The 27,788-nt window shown below is 43.0% G+C and overlaps 2 protein-coding genes across 5 annotated transcripts in view; one reads left to right on the forward strand and one right to left on the reverse strand.

The window, feature by feature from the left end:
- The window catches only part of LOC135195521 (membrane-bound transcription factor site-1 protease-like), a 169,844-nt gene that overhangs the window by 101,079 nt on the left and 40,977 nt on the right, over window positions 1-27,788 (forward strand). The window lies entirely within an intron of this gene.
- On the reverse strand, window positions 293-22,090 carry LOC135195409 (mediator of RNA polymerase II transcription subunit 22-like). Its single transcript, XM_064221662.1, has 3 exons — window positions 21,957-22,090; window positions 12,690-12,790; window positions 293-563 (listed from the first exon to the last, which is right to left on the reverse strand). The coding sequence occupies exons 1-3, from the start codon at window positions 22,057-22,059 to the stop codon at window positions 339-341; spliced, it is 429 nt and encodes a 142-aa protein (XP_064077732.1). The 5' UTR covers window positions 22,060-22,090; the 3' UTR covers window positions 293-338.

A 27,788-nucleotide genomic window follows, 5' to 3' on the forward strand; every position in this document is an offset into this window, starting at 1 on the left:
TGGCTTATTGTATGTTCCATTGGTAACTGACTGATGTCGCTGAGTAATACCATCACAGGAAAAGCATTGAGGCGTGAATAAGTGGACAGAGAGACTAATTTTCAGACTGCTGAATAAAGTTATGTAACCCTCACATCACTATTTACGTTTCATAGCCATAATATAATTAAAAGAAATCTAATTCCACATTTTGCATTTACTGTACTACTTGAAAACATACACAGAAATATGAGAGCATACATTCTGATCAATAAATATTCGTAAGAATATGGTCAAAGCAAAGCAGAACAAGTACAAAAGTTTCCTTTTATTTGAGAACATTTACCACGAACATTTGTTTACTTCTCTTTATAAATTGACCCATAGAACTCTTCCTCCAGTTCGTAGAGATCGAAAGCCATGTCATCTCGTAGCGCCATGAGTTTCTGGTCAGCCTCCTGGCTCTTGGCTTTGAAGAGCTGAGAATTGCTAGTGATGGCTTCATTCACAGACGGGAAGTCGTTCAGTATCAAATATTGTTTGACGTCAGCGACTAACTTCATTAGTGACTCTGCTGCCCTGACCTGAAATGAGAGTGTTTGTTTTTGTTATTAATGAGTCCTCTTACTGTTCATACATTTAGTTAGATTTTTTTTTAAATCATACTTCCTTTTCAAGTATCTGTCAATGTTTGTTTATCAAGCTATTAGGCTCTTTGGCCTATTCAGCAAAAATTAGTACCATAGTACTTAAATCCAATGGAGCTAAACTGAGTTACCTTTACTAGATAATTTACAGTAGTCATGGCAACTCTCAGGTCTCTAGGCAACTGTGAGGCAGATAAAATTCTATAAAACTGATTCATTCTTGCCCCTTGTAAATGCATAAGGAAATGATTTAGCATACAAAGTATCCATATTATAAGGGGAAAAAATTTAGGAACTTGCCTTTGGCCTTTTGTTCAATAATGGAAAAATGCAATGGACAAAGTCTCTGCAAGGGGTGGGGGGCATTTGTGTGGGGGAACAAATCCAAATAGGTATTGTAGTTTTGTCATTTTTGTAGTCATTTCTCTGTTGGAATAAAGCACTGTGTCATTTCCAGCTTGAAATGAGTCTGTAGGACAAACTCATGCAACAGAGAGAGGCCAATGTCCAACCTCCAGTTGTTTCCAACAGAAAAATGTGATTGCAAAATCTTGGAAACTGGCATTCTAGAACTTTGAGAGCATCCTGCTGATTGGGACAGAGATTTCCGAGAATCCATCAGATATGGGAAGGATCATAATTAGTGCGGTATAATTCGCACAAACAATGTCAGAGAATAGTTACAGTTAAGTGTATAATATATAGGTAGTGGAATACTTACAGTACTACATGTCTAGCTACATAGGATGACTGCAGAAGCCGGCATGAGAGTTTTAGTAGTAGTTAGTAAATAAACATTGTCCTTTGTCAGTCTTACACAGTCACAGTAAGTCCTATTGTCTTAGTAGGATAACGTAGAATAGCAATGTAAGTATGCGTGCCTAATAGTCTGGACAGTAACAGTAGTTAATGATATCATAGTCAGTGGTCTCTTAGAAAGTGTCGTTTCTAGTTGGCGCCTTGCTAATTGTCTCTGCTCTTCTTCTTGGAAATCTCTCTCAGTCGAGGCATTAAGTCTTCCTAGTTTTTATTATAGGAAAGATGATAGAATAAGACAAAAATGATATTGTTATTGTACAATAAGTTTCATACATACTTACCTGGCAGATATATACTTAGCTATAGACTCCGTCGTCCCGACAGAAATTCAAATTTCGCGGCACACACTACAGGTAAGTCAGGTGATCCCGCCGCCTGCCGCTTGGGTGGCAAGGAATAGGAACTATTGCCGTTTTAAGCCAGATTTTTCTCTTCCACCTGTCTCCTGAGGGGAGGCTGGGTGGGCCATACAATCGTATATATCTGCCAGGTAAGTATGTATGAAACTTTATTGTACAATAAAAATATCATTTTCATACATTCAACTTCCCTGCCAGATATATACTTAGCTGATTGGCACCTTTGGCGGAGGGCAAGAGACAGCTAATTACTGACCTGATAGGTAAACAACATATGTTGTAGGTAATATAAGTTAATTAACAATACCCTAGTTCCTACCTGTTTAGGCGGAAGATTTCATAGCTTGTGCTGAGAAGTCTGCTTTGCCTCAAAAGCTTCAGCGAGGGTGTGCCCTATGGCTGAGAACTCTTGAAAGGACTGTCAATGGGGTCTTATCCACTTACTCAACAGAACCTAATGGCAATTGTCACTGGAGTCTTATTCACAATTTACATACAATATACCTATGCCTCTTGGCATATAAAGGAGTAAAATACTGATCCCGATCACCCGATCCTAACCGTGGATTAGTAAATATGATTGAAAGGCGTTATCCCCAAACACCTTTCAAACAACCTAAAAACTCAACACCAATAATTTTAAAATCACAATATATAAAATATAAGGACAAAAATTAATATTAAGGATCAGTCTTCTCTCCTTTCCCCAGCACTGTATCCGCTGATACATAAGGCCCTAGAGAGAAGCATTTCTCATATGTCACTCTCACATCTTTCAAGTAATGTGAGGCGAACACTGAGTTACATCTCCAATATGTGGCCGCTAAGATGTTCTTCACTGACATGTTCTTGTTTGAATGACAATGATGTAGCGACTGCACGTACTTCATGTGCTTTTACCCTTAAGGTCTTATATGCCTCACTATCACAGCTCATGTGGGCTTCAGTTATAATGTTCCTAACAAAAAATGCTAAGGCATTTTTTGACATAGCTCTTCTAGGGTCTTTAACCGCACACCATAAACTTTGATTGCAACCCTGCAACTGCTTCTTCTTCTGCAGGTAAAACTTCAAAGTTCTCACAGGGCATAAAGTTCTTTCCATTTCATTCCCAACTAATTGAGAAAGGCCTTTTACTTCGAAAGTCCTAGGCCAAGGTCTCGAGGGGTTTTCATTTTTAGCTAGAAATAAAGGTTTAAAGGACAATACAGCCGAATCCTTCTTACCCACTCTCGAGTCAAGCGCTTGCAGCTCACTCACTCTTTTCGCAGTGGCGAGAGCTATTAAGAAAATACATTTTCTAGTCAAGTCCCGGAAAGTAGCTTTATCGGGAGGTTCGAATCTCTCCGACATAAGATATTTGAGAACCACATCCAGATTCCAACTAGGGGTGAGAGAAGTTCTTAATTTTGTAGTTTCAAATGATCTAATTAAATCATGCAGATCTTTGTCATTCTCTATGTTCAGGCCCCTATTCCTGAACACAGCTGATAACATGCTCCTATAACCTTTATGGTTGAACACTGCCAGATGAGATTCTTCTCGTAAAAACAAAAGAAAATCAGCAATTTCGGTCACAGAGGTATCGGAGGAGGACAGCTTCTTCGCCTTACACCATCTACGGAAAACTTCCCACTTCGATTGGTATATCCGCATGGTTGAGGACCTTCTTGCTCCAGCAATTGCTTTTGCAGCCTTGCGAGAAAAGCCTCTCGCTCTGACCAATCTTTCGATAGTCGAAAGGCAGTCAGAGCGAGAGCGTGGATATTCTTGTGATACCTCTCGAAGTGGGGTTGTTTGAGCAGATCTGTCCTTTCGGGAAGAGATCTGAGGAAGTCCACTATCCATTCCTGTACCTCTGTGAACCATTCTCTTGCAGGCCAATAAGGAGCGATCAATGTCATCCTCATTCCCTCCGAGGACACGAACTTTCTCATTACTTCCCCCAGCATCTTGAATGGGGGAAAACACCATAAGCGTCTATGCCCTTCCAATCCATGATCAGGCATCTATGGATAGGGCTCTGGGATCATCCCCCAACGAACAAAAGTTCTCCATCCTTTCTGGATAGGAAATGTTGCAAACAGGTCCACTTGAGGCTTCCCCAAAGAGACCATAGTTGCTGCAGACTTGTGAATGAAGGGTCCACTCTGTTGGAAGGACCCTGGTTTTTCCTGCTCAATCTGTCTGCTCTTATGTTCTTTCCTCCTTGAACGAACCTCGTCAGGAGTCGAATCCCTCTTTCTTCTGTCCATATCAACAGATCCCTTGCTAGTTGGTAAAGGGAGAAAGAGTGTGTCCCCCCTTGTTTTCTTATATAAGCCAGAAGCCGTGGTGTTGTCCGAGTTGACTTGGACCACCACGCCTCTGACTTCGTTCTCAAAAACTGCAGTGCCAAGTGCACTGCTAAGAGTTCCTTTGCATTTATGTGCCAGGCCTTCTGTTCTTCTGTCCAACTGCCTGACACTTCCTTCGTCCCTAGTGTTGCTCCCCACCCCGTGTCCGAAGCGTCTGAGAACAACACTAGGCGAGGGTTCTGAAGGGACAAGGACACTCCTTCGTTTCTTCTCAGTGGTTCTATCCACCATCGTAAGTGGTTTTTTATACTCTCTCCTATGGAAAGGTATCCAATAGATCTCCCTTTCTTCTGTTCCAACTCCTTCTTAGATGGAACTGCAAGGGTCTCATATTCAGCCTCCCTAGAGAGATGAAACTGCTCCAGCGAGGAAGAGTGCCCAGAGTACTGAGCCATTCCCTCGCTGAGCTTCGTTCCTTCTCTAGGAAGACCGAGATTTTTTCCAACCCTTTCGAGATTCTTTCCTGGGATGGATACGCTCGAAAACCCCGAGAATCCATCCGAATCCCCAGATAGACGATAGTCTGACTGGGGATTGTGTGAGACTTCTCGAGGTTTACGAGCAATCCGAGAGATCTGATCAATTGAAGAGCTATCTCCAAGTCCTCCAAGCACTTTTGTTTTGTCTGCGCTCTTATAAGCCAATCGTCTAAGTAAAGAGATATCCTCACCCCCTTCAGATGTAGCCATCTTGCTACGTTCCTCATCAACGCTGTAAACACCTGAGGAGCCGTCGAGAGGCCGAAACACAAAGCCCTGAACTGATAAATCCTTCCCTGCACCATGAATCGAAGATATTTCTTCGACGAATGATGCAGGGGGACGTGAAAGTACGCATCTTGCAGGTCGAGGGAGACCATCCAATCTCCTGGACGGAGAGCAGAGAGAACCGAGTTGGATGTCTCCATGGAGAACTTTGTCTTCTCCACGAAGCGATTCAATGCACTCATGTCCAGGACCGGCCTCCACCCCCCCGAGGCTTTCGGCACCAAAAATAGGCGATTGTAAAAACCTCGGGAGTGCGGATCCTGTACTACCTCGATGGCCTCCTTCTCCAACATTTGCTGCACCAACCCAAGAAGGATCTCTCTCTTTACAGGGTCTTTGTATCTCGCTGACAGCTCCCTCGGTGTCGTCGTCAATGGAGGTCTGTTCTTGAAGGGGATGAGGTATCCTTTCCTTAGAACTTGCAGGGACCAAGAATCTGCTTTCATTGAAGCCCATGCTTCCGAGAATCCCAGAAGCTGGCATGGCCCCTACTGGTGATTGGAGGACTGGAATCTCATTTAGCGTTCTTCTTTGGGACTCTGATGGAAGATCTTCCTCTTTTCTCCTCCATCTCTTCCTTGGGGCTCGGCTAAAAGTTCTAACCTCGAAAGGGCTGTTGGGCAGGTCTTGGCTCCCTCTTCGAGACAGAAGCAGCTGGTCTAGGCTTCTTAGCTGAGTGTACCAGCAAATCCTGTATTGCCTTCTCAGTAAGCGTATGGGAAATGTCCTTTACCAACTGAGAAGGAAAAAGCTGTTTAGACAGAGGGGCGTATAAAAGAGAAGCCCTCTGTACTGGAGAGACTGCTTTGGTAAGAAATGAACCAAAGACAGACCTCTTCTTTAATACTCCTGTCCCGAACAAGGATGCCACTTCAGCCGATCCGTCCTGCACTGCCTTATCCATACATGCCAAAACACTATGCAAGACTTCTGGTTCCAAAAACTGAGGGTCTTGCGTCTTCTTGGCCAAAGCCCCAAGGGACCAATCTAGGAAGTTAAAAACTTCCAAGACATGGAATATTCCCTTGAGGAGATGGTCCATTTCAGACATTGTCCAGCTTGTTTTGGCCGATGGAAGTGCATGTCTCCTTGCCGAATCCACCAAGGTCGAGAAGTCCGCTTCAGCAGATGAGGGAAGAGAAAGTCCCGTAGATTCTCCTGTGCTATACCAAATCCCTCTCTTTCCTGATAGCCTGGAAGGGGGACAGGTAAACACAGTCTTCCCCGCCTCCTCCTTGGTTTTAAGCCAATTTCCGACCGACTGCAAAGCCCTCTTCATTGAAATGGTCGGTTGCATCTTCAAGAAAGAGGAAGACTTCGCAGCCTTTGTACTCGAAAATAAAGACCGAGGAGAAGGAGGGGCAGCAGGACTCAGAGACTCTCCAAATTCTTTTAACTAGAGGGCTGTTAATGTCTTATAATCTGTAAGACCTGCCCCCTTGTTTTCTTCAGAGTCCGAGACATCCTCCAATTCCGGTTGAGTTTTATTCGGAGAAGAGTGTGCGACCGGAGGACTCCTCTCTCGGGAATGTAAAGGGCTTGTAGCAACACCGACTGCACCTGACAAGGCCTACAGCCGCCTGCCTGTGGGCACCCTTGAGTCCCTGCCAGGAGAAGGCCGATGTTGTTCTTTTACCCTAAGGCCTTCCGACAAGGACGACGGTCGCCTGTGCGACACCTTTCGTCCCTACCAGGAGAAGTCCTTAAATGTTGTTCCCTTTTTTCATGATCAATTCCTTTTCCCGACAGGGGCTACGATCGCTGTGCGACACCTAGAGACCCTGTCAGGGGAAAATTGATCTTGAGAAAAATCCCAAAGAGGAGCCTCCAAGTCCGCTTCAAACTCCGATAACTCATCCGAATTGTATTCTGGATTGTAAAAATCCTTGCGCCTGCCTTCAGACGCTCTAGGCGCTTTACGTCTTGTTTCAGCAGCTTCAGGCTTTCCAGGCGCCTTGCGCCTCCATTCGGACACTTCAGGCTCTTCAGGCGCTTCGCGCCTCGTTCAGGCGCCTCAGGCTCTTTAGGCGCTTTGCTTCTTCTTTCAGGCGCTTCAGGCTCTCTAGGCGCTTTGCTTTTCCTTTGAGGCGCTTCAGGCTCTCCAGGCGCTCTACGTTTCCTTTCAGGCGCTCTAGGCCCTCCAGGAGTTAAATATTTCCTTTCAGCCATTCTCAGGCTTTTCCATAGCGGCCTTGCGCCTCATTTCCATTACTTGAGGAGCTTTACGCCTCATTTCAGGCGCTCCAGGCGCTTTTCGCCTCGCCACAAGAGTCCCAGGATCTTCAGTCACTTTGCACCTCTTAGGTAGGAATCAAGCAACTTCCATTCCTCCTCATTCAAATCCTTGCACTCATCACATGTATTCAATTGCGAGCATACATTCCCTCTACAATTTTTACAAGTGGTGTGAGGATCCACCGAAGCTTTCGGTAGTCTCACAAAACAATTCTCATTCACACACACTCTGAACGAATCGACACGTCAGACATTATGAGAAATTCCAAATCCAAATCCAAAAAACAGTCCACAATAGCGTATGCCAAACCAAAGATCCAATACGTCACCAAATAGCAGTCAAAAAGATCAACGGCGTAATGAAATTCGAAAATCAAGCCAGGAGGAACTAGCAAACGATGTTACTAGTACCGCGACAGAGAAAAATCTGGCTTAAAACAGTAATAGTTCCTATTCCTGCCACCCAGCGGCAGGCGGCGGGATCACCTGACCTACCTGTAGTGTGTGCCGCGAAATTTGAATTTCTGTCGGGACGACGGAGTCTATAGCTAAGTATATATCTGGCAGGGAAGTTGAATGTATGAAAATATTACAATACTGCAATAAGTGTTTGAGAAGTGGGATAGGGAGGACAAAGGTCCTTGAAGGACCACCTATCTACATAGGTTTATGAGAAGGTTCGGCTACTGGTTGGTGTCTTCACCCTGTAATGGGTTTTAAGGATCCATCCGTCTTCTCATCACTGCTGCCTCCACTGAGATTCTTAGGTGAGAGCCTACTCTCGTGGGAAACCTGCCTGGAGAAAAGGGATGAAACCATGTCCATGCTTCTCCCAAAGCAATTTTCCCAGAGGCTGGAACTCAGATGCTCTAAAAAGTCAATACCTTTCCTCCTGATGCCAGTAATCTGTGAAACATTGCCTTCTTGTCCTGGGAAGAGATACCTGTCACATCAAAGTCTGCCAATGTGTTACACCATAGACTGAGCCATAAGGCAGCCTGGTAAAAAGTCTAAGACGCTGAGCAGGAAGAACAAAAATGGTTAGACTCAACAACCTTAGAAACCACAGAGCAGCCTCACGCATACACACACACACACACACACACACACTAACGTCATGCACATTTTCATTGCTCAATCACACTCTTATTTGTATTATCAATATCCATATTCAATTAATAAAGTGCAAACCATCATCACTACTTATAATAAAGCTTGTAGTGCGTTGGCAAGTGGCTCTAAAAAGGAAGATACCCATACTGGAGGTATAACAAGTTGAAAGTAGTATCAAATTGAAGCTTTAGTCTACTTTCCAGAAATGGAGTTGTACAACGTTTTCTTTTTAACACTTTTTAGCGTAAACTTCCCTAGAATTTTTTGCGTAGTGTATATGCTTTATGATACAAGGAATCATAATATGACTGTTATTTTATTGCTGGAAGCATGTGAAAGTAAAGGAAGAGACTTATTACAAAAGTAGTGAAAAAAAATGGAAAAAACATAATTTCATTTACGTCATGAGCAAACCGGTAACAGATATGAACATTTCTGCCTTATTCATTGTTTTAGGGCATTTAATGAGCTTTCTCATGAAACCAAAATTAACTTTCTAGAAAATTCGAAGTTGAATTAAAGTCAGTTTTTCACGAAGAAATGAGCCAGCTGACAGCAGGGCTCAGAACCCTCATTAAGTTTACTCTTGATTGTATATTTTGCATCTTTCTTCACAATTGCATTATTTGTCCTTACACCGGTCACTTGAATTTCATTTCTTGGTGTACCTCAGACAAAGCCTTCACCAATGCTACAATGCTACATGCCATGCTGATGGATACGTTAGTGAAAATCTTGTAAAAACATTAGCAATATGTTACAACATCATTGGACTCAGCCATAACATTGCGACACCTTTCAGTTTTGGTTTTGGTTTAGGTATTTGCCTGCATCACAAATTTGGAAGTCAGCAACTCATTGAAACTGCATGGTCTGGGCTATTCTATTCCATATGATGAGGTTAGACAGTTTATGACATCAGTGGTAGAGGAAGATAACATAAAGATGGCGCATACATTCCACGAGGAATTGTTAAGTACGTACAAGTAAGGTGACTGGACTTCCATCATAGATGCTTCAATCAACAATTTTGACCAGCATGAAGAAACACTTGATTGCTTATCGACCACCCACTGTATGGATCCATGTTATATCAAAGAACCAAGTCAAGTGGCATTCCAAGGTCACAGAAAAAGATACTTGCATTACCCGCAGTATATGGAGAAACCACTTTCAATCTTTAACAAACCTCATAAAAGACCTGAACCAAAGCATTTTGCAGAGGAAACCATCTTCAATTTATGTCGTGAACTTGCACAGGCAGGTGGAGGCGTGTGATTTAGTTTGGAAATTGTGTAGAAATACTGATGACATGGCCTTCCTACCAGCGTGGCCAGGATTCAATGCAATACTACTAGTATGACAGACAGGTATTCCTGTTGCCAATGTGAGAGGGTTTGCCTTTCATCAGTGCTCCAACTTCAAATTTCTCAACTGAGTATCTGCTATATTAAGACTGATTTCTGTTGCAAAATCCCAAGGCCAGCCACATGTTTTAGAGACTGCTGACCTTGCCTTTTACAGTAAGGCACAGTGGATAATCTGGTCAAAACCTGAACTGCAAAGCAGTATAACCACCAGAATCGATGGTAAGCATCTTATAATGACTTTCACTGATAGCATTGGAGAGCTATATGGAGATGGTGGCTTACTAGATATCTTAACACCTTCCAATGTGTATGCTAGTGGGGCAGCCCTAATGTTATTGCAAGGTAAGCACTTTGCAAAAGGAATAAGAGGAGTGAATGTTGCAGTTACACTGACTCACCTACGCCAACAAAAATGGCCTCCCTTGTATTGATGATGAATTCCATATCGTTGCCCAAAAACTCCAAAACAATATGTACAGGAACCACCAAGCTAGTTATTTTGGAGTATTTAATCTACTGAAAAACAAGATATCTGAAGTGATCCAGACTCTCAGGCACTTTCACCCATTTCAGAAAGAACAGTCTCATGAATCACATTTGATGACCTAGGAGAAGTTATTTTCAAGAAGTTGATCACCCAAATTATGAATCCTGGCCTTGATATTGAAACTCTTATGTTAGTGTATGACCGCTGTGACTCAAGTTCAGCTATCAAAGGCAAAGAGCGGCAGCGGCAAGGTGACATACTAACTACCGTTGGTGCTCCTTCTCATATCATTGTGGGAAATAGACAGGGTCCCAACTACAGACAGTTTTTCAAGTGAATGAACAAAATGACTCATTTCATTTTCTGAGTCATTACGTAGAGGCCAGAGTCTCAGAGAGACTTCTGGAGGAAAAGACACATGTAATTGTTGGAGGTTATCCTAATGGAGAAGTTGTGAGAGAAAAAAACCTGCCAAGGAGGCAGATATCCAGAAAAACTATTCTCAACCCATGAAAAGGCAGACACAAAGATGCTGTTGCATGCAACACATGTCATCATTGCCATGTATTATTAGAAATGATGATACAGATGTCTTAGTTATTCTACCAAATTAAAAGAAAATTAAGCAAAGATGTATATACTATATGCAATCTGGTCACTTGGGAAAGTTTGTCACCCGGGAGATTTATACTTGTCTAATATTGTTGCATCGGTTGGGAAAGAGCTCTTTTCATTGTTACCAGCAGCATATGCACTTACAGGTTGTGATGCAACCAGTGGTTTCTTCACTGAAAACACACTACTTATGCTATCCTTCAAAAACACCCAGATACTCTAATACGACTAGCGGACTTTCACTGTGCAGATAAGGAGACTGGGCTAGAAGCAGCTAGAAAGTTCATCCTTTTGATGTATGAAAAGGGTCTTAAAGGCAAGTCATGTAATACCCTCAATGAGCTGCACTTCAGATGCCAACCTCAACTCACAAAACCAGTACTATTCTCTCTCCCACCCACTGATGATGGCTTCATGCAGCATGCTCTCAGAGCAAAGTTACAGATCACAATTTGGTGCAGTAGCCATATCGCAAAGCCAAAGATAATAGATCCTACTAATTATGGTTGCATGAAGTGTAATCAAGATCTGCAATATGTAACAGTTTGAAGGAGTCTGCCCCAAAGGAATTACGTGACTTGACACCCCACCCTTCTGTAAGGATGAAAGATGCACTGATGGAAGGAAATGTCCATGCATCTGAGCAGGCCAAAAATGTAGATATGCAACTGTGACAGTTGTTCAAATATGACCATTGTAATTTAAGATGGTGAGGATGAGGCTGAGAGAGACAAGTAAGATTAGTTACTCATTATGCGTGCGCTTTTTATTCCTCTTATGCAGCTGATTACAGTGCATAAGAGGAATCTGTTGTAAAACATTATGTTGCATGATGATGCCAATTACTAGATTTTGTTTCTACTTTATTTATCTTAAATGTCTCTTATGCCATTGGTAGCATCTTCTAATTTTTGCCTTTATAATCTATAGTAATAGAATTACATACAAATGATGGCAATTCCAAATGACTAATCATACAAAGAAATTACATGCAAAAGGTGTTTCTTGCAAAATTGCTTTAAACCCATACCAAGTTGTGTTAGCTTATTCGTTTTGGTGTCGTTAGAAAGCTCATTAAATGCTCTACAACAATGAATAAGGTAACAATGTTCATATCTGTGACCGTTTGCTTGTGAACGTAAATGAAATTATGTTTTACCATTTTTTTTTCACTACTTTTGTAATAAAAGTCTCTATTATTTACTTTTACATGCTTCCAGCAATAAAATGACAGTCATATTATGACTCCTCGTATCATAAAGCATATATAACTATGCCTTATTTATGTTTAAGTGTAAGAATATGACAAAGAAAGCATATGCACTGCGTAAAAAATTGTAAGGAAGTTTACGCTAAAAAGGTTAAAAGGAAAACGTTGAGCGGGGATAATGGTTTAAGTACAACTCCATTGTTATACCTCTGGTGGGGGTATCTTCATTTTTAGAGCACTTTTCAGCTGTCCCCCACAGCACTATTGAACTAGGCAGTCAGAGAAGAGTGGAGCAACGTTGGCAAAACAAACTTGCTAAAATCTTCAATAATGGTCCCCACTTTGCACTAGGAAAATTTCTAAGTAGTTTATATTTCTGTAGGAATATGTAAAGTTATTCCCAAATATATTCTCCATAACATTCTACTCCAATGCCTACCATTTTGGAATCAAAGGTAATATATAAAAAATGTATAGTGGCACCTCAGCTCTGCAGAAACTTTGGGGTCTATCTCTCCGAAAAGAATAGCCAGCACTTGAAGAATGCCTACATATCTTAAAAACTAGCAGCAATTATACTTAGTAGTTCCTTTTCTAAGCTAGCCAGTACCTTACACTTAGCTTACAATTAAAGAGATTTACTGCATATTTAAAAATGCATGACGTCTCAAATGGTAGCCGAGCAAAAAATAATGATAAATATCAAGTTGGGAGAATTGTTTATCACTTACAATATTTGCAGATCTCACTTGCATCTGGAAGTTAATTTCTTCCACTTGTGTCATCCTTGTAACTTGGTTCTCATCTTCAACCAACCCAAGCTTCACTATTTCTGAAACAGAAAGGCGTCTGTGAATGCATTCAAAGGCTACGATAGCTGTGTCAGGCAGAGCTGAATGTGCAGAAACTCACCATTATGTAGATGACAAACTACAACTGATGAAGTGTGTTTTTTCATGTCTTCAAAATCTTAACTATAAGGTACCTACTGCATATCGATAAAAGCCTGATTAAAAAAAAAAAACTAATGAACTACAGGATGATTGGCATTTATTTCATAAATATTTTCCCTTTTATTTTTGGTCTCATTTTGTCAACAGCCAAGTAAATCTTACAGCTATATGAATGAAAAGTAAGATTCATAGAAATAATAATTAGGAGGGTTGTCTACTCTTACCCAGAATTATGGGTCAGAATTTTTCAGGGTCCAAAAATACATAAAAAAATAGTTCAGAAGTAATTTGTGTTTTTCATAGGTATACAAACCAGAGGTTTTAATGTGGGAGTATTCCTCAGCATGGGCTAATTAGTCATTGAAACTCCAGAACAAGAAAGTTAAGTGGTTGTAAAGGTGAATAAGTGGGGAAACACCATCACTCACCTGCTGTTACCAAGCACATCTCCCTTCAGCATCAAGAACTAAGTTGGCTGAAGTGGAAAATAAAATAAATGTCTCTGATTTGTATATCTATGAAAATTACAAATTACTTTGAAAATTTATTACTTGTTCCTCTTGAAATACAAACCACTGCCTTTTATGCACCTGACTGGAAGTTCAGACCCATCCAAAAGTGTCACGATTTCAGTCACGTATGTGAGTTAGGTGGAGTGATGATTTCTGTAACCTCTCACCTGGTCTGACATAATGGTGCCACAGCAATTACGGCCGTACACTTGAACAAGATTGTCTAATTATTTACTTCAAGCAGAAAAATCTTCAGAGAACCACCAGCAACCCCTGGTTAAGCATTACACAAGTTTGGTAATACCATTGTCAGCCCCCTCTGTTCAAGGGAAGAAAAGAGGTAATCATAATTTTAAAGACTTGTGTGCATACAGTCTGTGGACCATGAAAACATCAAGTGGTTTTTGGTGAAACACAGGTGAAGACCTGGGAGCAGTTCTCGTCTAAAAAATGACAAATTTTCTTAGACAATTTGTATTTTTCATAGCTACAAACCTGAGGTCTTAACAATAGGATAATTTCTAATACCTAGCCGAATCTGGTTAAAAAAAACCAGATGAAAGCAAGGAATCTTGTGATATCTGGCAACACATGCGTAGATCGGGTGAAGGATGGTCGAAGACTATTCACCTATGATCGCGCATCAGTCTTTCCCAACTCAGGATATTGTAACGCATAGAGGGGCAGCTAGAGGCAAGCAGTATAACGTTAAGACCTCAGGTTTGTAGCTATGAAAAATACAAATTGTCTTAGAAAATTTGTCATTTGTTCATACCCGAACAAACCTTCGGTCTTAACAATAGGATAGACTCATACTTGGAGGGAGGTATAAGACATCCTAGACCGGCTGGGGGCCTACCCACCAGTCCAACTCAAAAGGAATGGTTTTGGAGAGGGACTGAAGCCCGTTGAGAAGCTAGATATATTGATATCTAACGACTCAGACCCTGAGTGACGTACAATGATATATGGGATAAACATTGTATAGGAAACCAAAGAAAAACTTTGACTGTCCAATAACAAACCAAGACACCAGGGTTTGTATTACTCCCAACCCCTCCTTGCCAAGGAGTGGAGCATATACTACAAAATAGCGGGTAAGATATTTGTATATTGCACGACCACACTATCAGTATGACTACCTTACCTGTATCAGACCAGTCCAGCGAATGACGTGTCTATTCCTTAAACCGCCCGAAGGAAGAAGGAAAGGTACAAGAGAAAGAAGGAGACCAACCAACTCACTCATTCTCTCATCCACACAATCATCTTAGGTAAGATACAAAGGTACTCTGTTAAAGGCAACTATGAGTTACACAACCTGTTGGGCAGCCAACACAGGACCCAGGGAAAACGTGTCCGCAGATCTGTGGGCAACATCCTTAGGATAGAAGGAGGTGAACGTGGACTTGTGTAACTAAGTACCAGCACTCAGCACTCTATGTACAGCCAAGTTCTTTTTGAAAGCCATAGAGGGACCAATACCTCTAACGTCATGCGCTCTAGCCTGCACAGATATGGTGGTAGAATCATCAAGAGTCAAGTATGCCTGTCTGATGGCTTCCCATATCCAAAAAGAGATAGTATTCTTAGGCACCTCTTTCTTTGTACAGCCTGTGCTAACAAAAAGTCTGTGGCAGCCTGGTCTAAGGTGCCGAGTCCTTTTAAGATAGCAACGCAGGGCCCGGACAGGGCACAACAAAAGCTCTTGAGCATCACCACCCACAAAGTCAGTCAGTGATGGAATGGAAAATGAAGTGAACCTGTCATCATGCACAGAGGGATTTTGGGTCTTGGCCACGAATTCTGGGACAAATTCGAAGGACATTGGCCCCAACCCCTGGTGTGCTTCACCTCATAGCTCAGACCGTGGAGCTCTCTTACCCTCTTGGAAGATGACAAAGCCAGAAGGAAAACTGTCTTGAGCGTCAGGTTCCTGTCAGATGAGCAACGCAAGGGCTCATACAGACTCTTAGTGAAGCTCTTAAGAACCAAGGGAACAATCATCCCTTGTTGGGAGGCCTTGAGCTCTCTAGGCGAACTCCAACTGCTAATAAAACCCTTTAACTAGCAGGGAAAGTTTCCAGGAAGAGGAGATGTCAATACCCTTAAGGCGTAACACTAAACTCAGGGCCGCCCTGTAGCCTCTATGGCAGAAATATACAAACGTTTCTCGTCTCTGAGGAAGGTTAAAAAGTCTGCTATTCGCTGAATACAGGTCACGAGGGGAGAAAAACCCCATTTACGACACCAATCACAGTAGATTGCCCATTTGCCTTGGTAAACCACAGAGGTCGACTTTCTAAGACTGCTGGACATGTGCCCAGCTGGTCTCTGAGAAAAGCCTCTCGCTCGGAGATACTTGATAGCCTCCAACTGTGAAGAGACAGGGATTCTACTGACTGGTGGAACCTTTCCACATGGGCTGACACAGGAGATGTCGCCAAGGGGGAATCTCCCTTGGAACCTCTGACAACAACGACAGCAGATCTGGAAACCATTCTGCCTGAGGCCACAGAGGGGGTACCAAAGTCATCCTGAGACCATGTGAACTCATCAGCCTGTTCAGAACCTGATGGATCAAACAAAACGGAGGGAAGGCATACACCTCCAGGTTGTCCCCAGGGATGTTGGAACGCGTCCTCTGCCAATGCTAAAGGATCTGGAACCAGCTTTATGTTGAAGCGTGTCGCAAAAAGGTCCAGCATGGGTCTCCCCCCAAAATCTGGAAAAGCTTTGTCCTGCCACCACTTGATGAAGGGACCACTCTGTGCCTAGGTCAGATCCCGGTTGACTGAGTTTGTCTGTGACCACGTTCCGTTTCCCTGGGATATACCTGGCTGAGAGCTCTACCGAATTTCTGACCACCCACTGGTGAAGCTCGACGGTCAAAGCATGAAGTTGACGTGAAACTAGGCCTCCCTGTTTGTTCACATAGGTCCACCGTGGTGTTGTCTGACATGAGAATGACAGAATGACCCTCTAACTTCCTCGAAACCCCTTCAGACCCAGGAAAGCCGCCTTCAACCCAGGACGCTTGATATGGTTGCTGCTTGTCCTCCAAACTCCAAACGCCTGAGGCGATGAGGCCACCTAAATGAGCACCCAACCTCGCGAGGAGGCGTCCGAGAACAGAAGGAAGTCCGGTGGAAAGAGAAAATGCGGAGGGACACCCTTCAACAGATTCTGGTCGTCCAACCACCAATGAAGGTCTTCTCTCACTTCCAGAGACAGAGGAACCATTAACAGGGAGAGTACCATCGCAGAGACTGAAGATGAAGATGCCCACGAGGGACCAGCTTCTCCAGGGAAGACAACACTCCCAGAAGAACCTGCCACTGATGAGCAGACTGATGTGACTGACAGGAAGTTGCGCACCACTGCCCGCACTTCTCCGATCTCTGATCCGACGGGAAAACTTTTGCCACTGTCGTATCGATAACCATGCCCAGGTAGAGAATCCTTTGAGTAGGTACGAGGTTCGACTTTTCCTGGTTGACTAATATGCCCAGTTCCAGACAGAACCGAAGTAGACGATCCCTGTCCTGCAGCAGCTTCTCCCTGGAAACTGCCAAGACTAACCAATTGTCGAGGTACCTCAGCAAACAGATCCCCTGAGGATGGGCCCAACTTGACATGAAAGAGAAGACCCTGTTGTGAAACACATTGAGGGGCTGTCGTCAGCCCGAAGCACAAGACTTTGAACTTGAAGACCTTGTCCGCAAGAGAGAAGTGAAGGAACTTCCTGGACGTGGGATGAACAGGGATTTGGAAGTATGCGTCCCTTAAGTCTATAAACAGCATGAAGTCGCCTTCCCTCACGGCTGCCAACACCGAGCGCGGGGTCTCCTCCATCTTGAACCGTGTCTTTCTGATAAAGTGATTCAAGGTGGATAAGTCAATCACAGGCCTCCACCCTCCCGACGCCTTGGGCACCAAGGAGATGTGACTGTAAAACCCCGGGGATGGACGCAGTACTTCCTCTATCGCATCCTTGTCCAGCATTTCCTTCCGAAGAGCCTAGATCAGAGAATCTGGAGGATATGCCTTCCTGAGTTGCGGCTTGTCCAATAGAGGAGGAGAGAAGTCGAATGACGGAAGGTGTCCCACCCAAAGGACATCTACCACCCACTTCTCCACCCCATAACTCTACCACTTAGCCCAATGGCCAGCCAGGCACCCCTCCCCACCCATGGCACAAGAGAGGGAGAGGTGCCTAACCTACCGACGGCCCCTTCTTGGCTTAAAGGAACCAGAGCGAAAGGGGCATTGATCTTATGACTTAGGCTGTGTTGAACGGGAAGGCCCTGCCAAACTCAGGGTCCTCGACGGCCTACCAGGCGACGATCTCCTTGACTGCAGCTGAACAGGGGGGAGGAGGAGGAGCCGGACGTCTCCGAGGATGAGACTCCGACTCGGACACAGCCTGGTGCACCAGTCTGTCTTTGGTGTCAACCTGGCGCCGGTCTATTGCATTCTCGAGCTCTGTCCGAGGAAAAAAAATTGGGACTCCAACAGATCTCCGTTCCTCAATGCCAGCAAGGACTCGGTGTCAAACAATCTCTCCATCCTAGACAAAGCCGCGTCCCTTCTAATCAGAAGATTAGCCCATAAATTAGCACTAAGGTGAGTCAAATATGAAAACGCCTTGCCCCCGGACTGCAACAGACTGGCAAGCAAGGAGGCACTCACCAACCCTTCCGGGGACCTGTTGGAAGCTATTTTGACAATAACCACAGACCAGAGGTCCAGCCAAGAAACCATCTGCAACATGGAGGCCGCCGTAGATTCCAATGCTGAGGCATCTTGCGGAGACAAGGATGGAGCCACAGACCTCACCTGTTCCAAAGTTAATCCCGGCTTCAGGAGAATGACATCTGGGTTAAGATGGCGTGACAACAAAAATGCAGAGTTCATAGCATAGTATTTCCTATGTCTCGTGAGAGGCGGGTAGAAGTTGGTATAGCCCCTAGAGCGAAGCGAACCGTCCCGGTCCAAAACAGAGGCGTTAACCTTCTGCGAGACCGACTGAACGTGCCCCCAACAAAGGAAGTTGAAGAGATGATTTGGGGTCCTGAGTAGCTCCCACCAAGGCTTCCACAAAACAAGAAGGAGTGTAAGACGGCCGAGCCTGAGTCCTACTTTCCAAATTGTTAAACCCACGAATGAGATCAATAACTTCCGAAAAGGAAGACAGAAACTCTTGCGTGTCTCCCAATCCTGCTCTGGCAATGGAGACCGAGAACGAGAAGGATGTGTAGGCTCCTCTAAGGCACCTTCCCCACCAAAATTAATGGAAGGGTTAGCAGCCTAACAGCCCGAAACCCTAATTAACTAGTCTGGCCTGGGTCCATGCGTCAGCTTCCGAGACGAACCCACTATAACACTAGGAACATCACTTACCCCAACAGATGACTCCACATGTTCATGAATGGTCACAAGCGTGGCGGATTTACGTACATGAGATGGGGGGGGGGGGGAAACTCTAACACTCAGATCGAAGGAGTCGAACTCTTGGAAGCACCAGTGAGAGAGCAGGCAAACACTCCAGCTGCACCGACTCCGTGCTCACTACCTTAGATCTCTTGACAGGCGCCTTGAGATCCTTATGGTGACGAATAGGCCTTGGGGAAGAAGGAGCACTAACATCACGTGCACGGGCAGGGGAGGTTGCAACACACTTGCGATGTGCATGGACGGGGCAAACGGGGGGGGGGGGGGGGGGGGGGGGGGGGGGGTGGGGGGGGGGGGGCAACACACCCAAGGTTTGAGGCAAAGGACGAAGCATCTCCTGCAGATCACACCGCTTAAACACTGCCCATAAACAACAGCACTCTCGGGAACACGTCCGCGTTGTTCCTCCCTCAAAGGCAAAGGAAGAGCAAAGTCCTTAGCCTTCCAACGCTTGATACGCCAACAGGGCGTAGAGGGGGAAGAGAGGAGGAGGATAGCACTGGTTTTTTATACGCACTCTTCTCAGGAGGCGGGGACAAAGCAACACGTTTCCTACCAATCCTCCCAACCAATAAGGCAGCCAACTTCACATCCAATACAGTCCAACCTCTGAAGCACTGCCTGGCATATGACCTCAGACTGATGTGCCAGAGAAGGCTCCGATGACAAGGAAAGGAGATGTAGCGAACTGGATGGCAGTGATGACGTCACGGCTGAGAAAGGTGGATCAGAGGAGACGACTGGGAGTGACGTCACAAGTGGTGGTGATGTCACGGCTTCCCCTCGGTGCGAGGGGGAATGAGACGCCACTGGTGGAGGAATACACAAAAACGGATCCGTGACGCCATCAACGGGGCTGACGCCACCCACCGCCCTCCCAGTCACTCCGACTCGAAGCAGCAGCAGACACTGGCGTAGCAATACAAGATGGCCGACTGCTGCTACCCACGAAGACGAGGCCGGGAGGAGGGGGGATGGCCTGGCCAGACTGGGGAGATGGGGTGCGAGCCTCCACAAAATGCACTAGCAACCCCTCCAAGGACGGGGTACTCCCTAGTCCAAGCGTCTTCCAAATCGCCGCCATTTTGAACACCTCCGACTCTGGAAGAGAAAAGATTGATGAAAAAGCCTCACCCTTCTCGGGAACCAAATAAACTATCGAGGAAGAAGGGGCTACATTACAAACATTAGCCTGGGGGTCTCCCGATGCTTCCATCGACGAATCAACGGAAGAAAAGGAAGGAGACGCAGGGCCAACGCTACTATGAGGGCTGACTACTGCAGGAGACGAAACATCGGGAAGAGGCCCAAAACCTTCCCAAGTAGGAAGAGTCGAAACCCTCCGATGTTCTCTCTTGCCATAAAACGACCTCCAATGCTCCTTAGGCCATGCCTGGCACTCCGTGCAAGGATTCGTAATGGTACCAAAATTAGAATGGCACCTAATGCACGTGATGTGAGGGTTGGTCGCTGCCGAAGTCAAAATACGAGAACACGGAAAACCTGGAACTGGGGCGGGGCACATACGCTGACGCCGAGGAGCAGAAGAAGCCATAATACCAGCCAAACACACACACACACACACACACTAAACAGAAGCAAAACGGACAATGAACCGGGAAAAGGCCAAGAGAGGTTAACACGACTCTCGCCCAGGCAGTCAAAAGAAAGACTGATGCGCGATCATAGGTGAATGGTCTTCGATCATCCTTCACCCAATCTACGCATGCGTTGCCAGATATCACAAGATTCCTTGCTTTCATCTTTTTTTTTTTAACTGGATCCAGCTAGGCTCTAGAAATTATCCTATTGTTAAGACCAAAGGTTTGTTCGCGTATGAAAAAAGAGCAGGCTAGCACAGGGTACCGAGCATACTCACTAGGAGCAGTAACAATCCCACCTATGGTGGACCAACATCATCGCTTCCCAGAACCTGAGAAGGACTCTTCTCACCTGAGGAAGATCAAGAGGAAGGCAAGGCATAGGAAGGAACAGCTTGATGACAAAGAGGAGAAGGAAGTAAAACAGCACTTAAAACTTCTTTGCTTTGCCCTTTGCCTTGCACACCTACAGTGCAGAAGGTCTAGTTAAACAAATAAGGTCATTGCGGTAATCTTGAACACCATGGTTGATGCCCCAGTATCTCCCACAGGAAGTACAACCACTACAGGAAGGCCAACCTCCTTAGCAGATGAACAAAAGAAACAGCAGCAGAAGTTTCCTTGGTCTAAGTGGTTGAGGACAGCAGCAAAAGGCAGACATCCTGGAATATTAAGAGGAAACCACATCTGCAAACACTCAACGGATTACTACATTCCTGGAACAGAAATTACACATTTTAAATCGATATGTATTTTTCATAACTAACAAACTTGTGTTCTAAATACAAGGGAAAAATATCTAGTGCCAGCTGGAGTCTGGTTAAAATAAGTTCCAGGGAATTTGTGGCGTCAGGAGATGGAGAAGATGGCAGTGAGAAGGAGGAGGAGCCTAGGAGTGGGTAGTGGCGAACAGTGTGTACGGGTCAGGGTCCCACTGAGGACCCTGACCTGTCATTGAAGGAAAGCACATAGTAGAATCTCATCTTGCCACCATTACCCTCCCTGGATAAAGGGGAGAGCTGTAGTACATACAGATGTTGTGGAGAGAGGCACAGGAAAGGACTACAAATCCTACCTCTACAGGAACTACAATACCTGTGTGAGTCTACAACCAGAGGAGACAATAAGCACCCAAATGTGTTCCAGTCCTTCACAACATCTTAGCATTTTTCTCCCTTTTTACCTTAAGTAAAAATAAATGCTAGAGCATAAACACACACACAAAGGAAAAAAGTTAAAAAAAACTCAGCCTAATGAGAGCATAGTAGACATCCACTAGATGGCAACTGAAGAAAAAGTTACCTACCTCATTACAAATGACTGATTCCAGCTCCTACAGAAGCTAAGCGATACAACATTTTACTAGCCTAATGGCAGCACATTCACAGGCCAGAAACTAAATCGGACAATCTGTAGCAACAAAAATTTTGACCAATAAAATTCCAAACTCGCCGCCAACAGCCAACTCATCGACTAACCTGTGAAATTATCCAAAATTGATTTAACGTCATCCTTCAGTCTCTTGTTGTATGATTTTAGTAAAGCTTCACGGCCCTGCGGTTGCTTCCCAGACTGAGCCATAATCCCTGGCTAAATGGTCGCTGTTACTGCTGGAAAATAATATGCAAAAATTACCATTATAAAACACCAAAGGAAAACATCCATAGTAAAAGGAGTGAAACATACGCATATTCATTCTAACATAGTATTTTTCTGCAACACAAAACTATGAAGACCATGAACATATGAAGAAAGATACACTATAAAGACCTATTGCTTAATATGTTTATTTTTTTATATATTCTGGAAGTGACCAGGGTTAATATGTCAACTACATCCAGTGTGATGTCCCACACTTTTCTTAAACCATGCTGGTTGAGTGCTTACTAGCCCAAAGCATGAACAGTATTCTGCATATTTACCGTTACATACTTCCTCCATCTTACAACCTTGAAACTCACAAAGATCAACGGTACAAATCTCTTGATTCAATTAATAATTTTATGACTAGTACTTTGTACAATAAAATTTATTTGTATACAGTATCATAAGACACACACCATTCCAATGTTAAAATATTTGCTTACATACAGAGCATTATAAGGGATTGGGAAAGTATTCTCAAGTTATTCCACATCTCAAGAATCTCGGCTTCCTGTACTGTAAAATGTCATACTTTTCTTCCCAAAGGACTTATAGGCTGATTTGTCATGTCACCACTCATAATCACTTGCTTTTAAAGGAGCTATGTACAAACAAAACAATCAGCTTCTTATGAGCCTATTCCTTTATTCCTCCCTCTACGTCAAATTTCTTTAATCTCTCCTTGTCCCTTTCCAGGTTAGACATATAACTGGTTTTACAAGTCTGTACAAGTTGACATAACTGGTTTTACAAGTCTGCACAAGTTGAATTCTGAAGAAAATACATAGCGAGATCCAGAAAGGGAGGAGAGGCGTTGGAAGGCATATTTTGCACTACAATACATATTCCGTTTCATTGAGGTGTGATTTCTAGCAATGCAGGGCAGCCGACTGGGAAGAACGTGCCCGAGACTAAAGTCTCCACAGAAGAAAAGGGTCAAGATACTGAGTTGAGAGGCATTTAGTGATGTATTTTGTGGGTACACTAAAAGCATTAATATATGACCTGATAGAACCTTTGTACCTAGATTCTGTAAACCTTTACTTTTGCCAATGTTTGGAAACCGTTCCAGTTTCCTAACGAAACCCATCACTTATGAAACTTAAAAAGCAGATAAAAATAGTACCATTACCCTTAGGTAATTAGTAAGTTTTCAAATCAGGTGCTCTGCACCAAATTGTAAACCTTTGCAAATTCATGTTTTGGCTTAACAACAAGAAGGTGGAACTTTCTGGCTGGTAATCCAACTGCTTATATAAGCACTGGAGTTGATTGCTACTTTACTACTGACATACCGGTAGTTATATGCCATTTCCACCTGTATCTTACTATATAATAATGAGCGTTTCAATAGATCTTTTAGGATAAAAAATGACAAATTTTTAAATATGAACCAGAGCCTATATACTCCTCACTCTCACCTTAGTTCACTATCCACTTTTCTTCTTCAGGCCACAGAGATAAAGCAAGGTGGCTTTGGTAGGTTTATGTTATAAAAGGCTCTGATTTGTATATCTAATGAATATAATAAGTGCTTTTAAAAATTTGTATTTTGTTTCCTACATAAGGAAGGCTTACACCTTAGGTATGGGGTCGTCTTGACCAGTTGGCTAGAAGTTAAACCACCCAGAGGCGCCGTGCTCCTAGTTGTGCATGCAAGCAAAGAATGTAATTACAGTAGTACCTCGAGATACGAAAGGCTCTACTTACGAAAAACTCGAGATACGAAAGCCAATGCGAAAAATTTTACTGCTCTATATACGAAAAGTTTTCAAGATACGAAAGGTTGTTGCTGTAAAGTCCTGAGATTCGCCCGGACCACCGAGAACAATTTTAAAACTCCTGCGCCGCCAACTGAGTAAACTCGCCACCATCCTCCCGCTCTCCCATTGGTCCTGATGCTAGTCACCCATAAGGTCCTGCTCTCCTATTGGTCAGCATCTACCCCTTGTGCTTTAAGTATTCTATTGGTAAAAGGATGCTGTAAATTGAAAAACTTATTCATGCAATACATTTAATAAAAAAAAAACATTAGGTAAAGACAGAATAAAGAATAGAAATGAATGGTTATTATACTGTTTGGTAGTTTCAGTAGTTGAAGAGAGATAATGAAAATTTATGGCTTACTGTGTAAAGTGATTGCTTGTTGATCGTTCGATACTCGTAAGTGCTGGATGTAAACAGACGTTTGGAAGCTTTTTTTTGTTTGTTTATTATAGTTAATGGTTACTTAATAATTATTTGAAATGAGTACATGCAATACATTTAATAAAAAAAATTGTGAATTAGATATCATAAAATATAAAATAAATCAGACTGACAACAAATACGTATTTTTTAGAATTCTTCTTCTGTTTTATTATTACGTTACGTATACGTATGTTTCATTATAGCTGTCAGTAACTCGGTATCTCCATTAGGTAAAGATAGAATAAAGAATAGAAATGAATGGTTATTATACTGTTTGGTAGTTTCATTAGTTGAAGAGAGATACTAATGACAATTTATGGCTTACTGTGTGCTAGGAAAAATGATTGCTTGGCGCTCGTTCGATACTCGTAAGACGGGTAAGAGCTGAATGTAAACAATCGATTGGAAGGTTTGTTTTTTGTTTGTTTGTGTATTATAGTTAATGATTAATTAATAATTATTTGACATGAGTACATACTGATTATTTATACATTTTATTGGCATATTCTAAGCTTTTAGCTCTTAGGTTTAGATTTCAGTAGCAACCGCTGACATAGGCTAGGCTTATTGCTAAGGGACATTTCCTAAAGTCCTAATATATGCAGTAAAAATGGGGTTGAACATTACATGCAGCTGAATATTATCCAAGTATGTGCAGTATTTTGCCTTTTTTGGAAAGTCATATTTCTTCCGTCGGATCGGCGTTGTAACCCTAGAACGTGTTTTAGGCCTGGAAATATAATTTACTGGGGTGTTTTTGGAGGGCTTGGAACGGATTAGACATTTTACATGTAAAATGTGTTCCAAGATACGAAAAACTATAATACGAAGGCCGCCTCGGAACGGATTAATTTCGTATCTCAAAGTACCACTGTACTTCATATTTTGTCTGGTATATGGATTATTGGATTTGTAAGGCCACCTCAGCCATAGTAACCACTACTGAAAGGAGTGCACTGGTATACGGAAAACTTCAGAGAACTATGAAATCCCCCTTGGGGGAAAAGACAAAGGCAGCTACTTCTGGCTAATACCAAGTACCTGCAATGACTTCTGAATCAGCTATATATCTCAACCACACTTGATATAAGAGGGGGTTCAGAGGAAGACACATCTTAAGGATTAAGCTAAGACTGATTGCTTGAAGTTTAAGTACTACTATCTGTATCCTAGCTGATTCTAGCAGGTACTCCAGCCTACACGCTGTTCTTAGAGAGAAAGAGGGAAGTTGAGTTAGGTTACATAAGTCACATCTTCAGACTTACACTAGGCAAGATACTAAGCCATCCAGTGGAGCTTGGTGCCTTCATAATTTGTTGAGATCTTACTACAAGTTCAAGAATGTTTCCAAGGATTTGTGGGTCACATCCCATACGTAGAACAAGGTAGAGGTAGTCTGTATATGTCAGACACATGCCTTCATTACGTGGAATATCAAAAAGTTCCCCAGAAAGGCGAGCGATAGTCCTGCAACACTGATTTCATGTACTCTTACAAGAGTGGGGCGACTGGCATCCTGTACTCCGGTCTCAATGAGCAGGTCCTTTTCAAATAGAACTTAACAGCATAAACTGGGCACAAAAGCATCTCATCCAGGTCACCGCCAAAAAAGTTTTGGAAGGAAGGGATAAAGAAGCTCTCAAATGTCTCGTCAGGAGTTTCCACCACAAACTCAAGGGAAAGAAAACCCCATCCATTCAAAAGCCAAACAAGATGTGGCATGCCATGTACCTTCTCCACCATTAATATCAAGGCCAAAGCTGAGAGATAAGCAGTCTTGAGAGTGCGATCTCTGTCCAAAGCTTGAGACAGGCTGGAAGAGAGCACTGGTTAGACTTCAGAGTCAGAAAGCCAGAAAGAATAGAGGTTTTTCTATACACCTACTTCTTGCATTTACTGGCAATTGCAAGAGATGCTGACAAACAGCTCAAGTGGGCCGAATTCTTTCTTACGAAGGACTATTAAATGGTGAAGATCCACATAAATTGGAGGCAATGAAGGGTCATGACATCCTTCATATCACTGAAATGGCAATAATTTTATTATAAAAAAAGACCCATACCAAAAAAACACAAGGTCAACTATGCAATCAGAAGGAGCACAGCAGGATTTCCTCATTTAACAGCGGGCAAACGAGGATAGCGGCCAAAGGGAAAGTGTTTAGTGATGGCAGCTGAGTGAGGGATATTTCCCACTCACCCCATGAACCACCATTTAATTCATCTTGTTACAAGGTTGAAAGACTGCTTCTAGCTCATGTTAAAAGGATACTACTTTACAAAAGGCAAATGATTTGTATTTCCAAATGAACAATTATTAACCTTGGGAACATTATTATGAGTGACAAGTATTCTGTCTCCAAGTCTTTGACTTAAGGTTAAGTGCACCAGACAGTAAATACTCTGAATATTTTGTGGACTCCACTAATCCACATCTACACATGCAAAATACTGAACATCCTTGGGGGAAAGATCAAAGTCTGGATTAAACATTAACCAGGCAACCGACTGGAACATTTCAAACAATATATATCCAGGCAGGTATCTTTGTTTTAACATATTTCCAAAGGATCAGCCGCTGCACCATTTGTTACCGTAGCTAGTCGGCTCCAACCTCCTCAGTCTGAAATCCTGTTTCTTCAACATCAAGGCAAAGACGTAGACGAGTCATCCCTGTGATACTTCTGCTATTTTTGATTCTGATGAAGCTAAGGTTTATTGAACATGTTCAGACTAAGACCAAACACTAGGGTACGTAGGGAAGGTTCAGTGGGAGAGGGCCAAAGCCCCACCCCTCTGCCCAAGGTTAGCTTAGATTAGGTGAGGGTAGGTAAGGTCACAACCCTAATTTACAACATATTAAGTAGGTTTGGTTGAGTAGAGGTAAGGACATGGTATCCTAGGTTAGGTTAGGTTAAATACATTCCAGATTTTCCACCGAGATCCCAAATAATTTTAGGATATGGGGGAGAGGGGGGTCCAGTATCTTAAAAATTACTAATTTACAACCAGAATTAACATAAAATCATTTACAACATATTCTAAAATATACAGAAATCATAATTTTTAACTCTACAGTGCAATTATGGTTTAAAGTAGCCCAGAAGTTAATCAAGAATTTTTTATAAATTTCACATCATTTATTTCATAGCCTTTTTCAGTGGTATTGTCTTACTTTATTGCAATAAATTGATATTGAAATTTTTATGCTTTGCTATTAAGTCTCCTTATTGTGCTAATACGAAAAATAACCAAATTCTACCATAAATTTTCTATTACCATAATATTTCTTGCCTTTCTTTGTATGTTTTGACATTCATTCCCATGGGGCTGGTGTTAAATAATACTGCAAAGCTTCCATGGAGATGATGAGTTAAAAGCCACAATAATGTATATGATACTGTATTCTCACAAAATCCAAAAATGTGACAAACAGGAAACTTTTGACCGTTTGGACAAGTTGGCTGAAGAGGACCG

The sequence above is a fragment of the Macrobrachium nipponense genome, chromosome 16 (assembly GCF_015104395.2).
Source record: "Macrobrachium nipponense isolate FS-2020 chromosome 16, ASM1510439v2, whole genome shotgun sequence".
Taxonomy (NCBI): Eukaryota; Metazoa; Arthropoda; class Malacostraca; order Decapoda; family Palaemonidae; genus Macrobrachium; species Macrobrachium nipponense.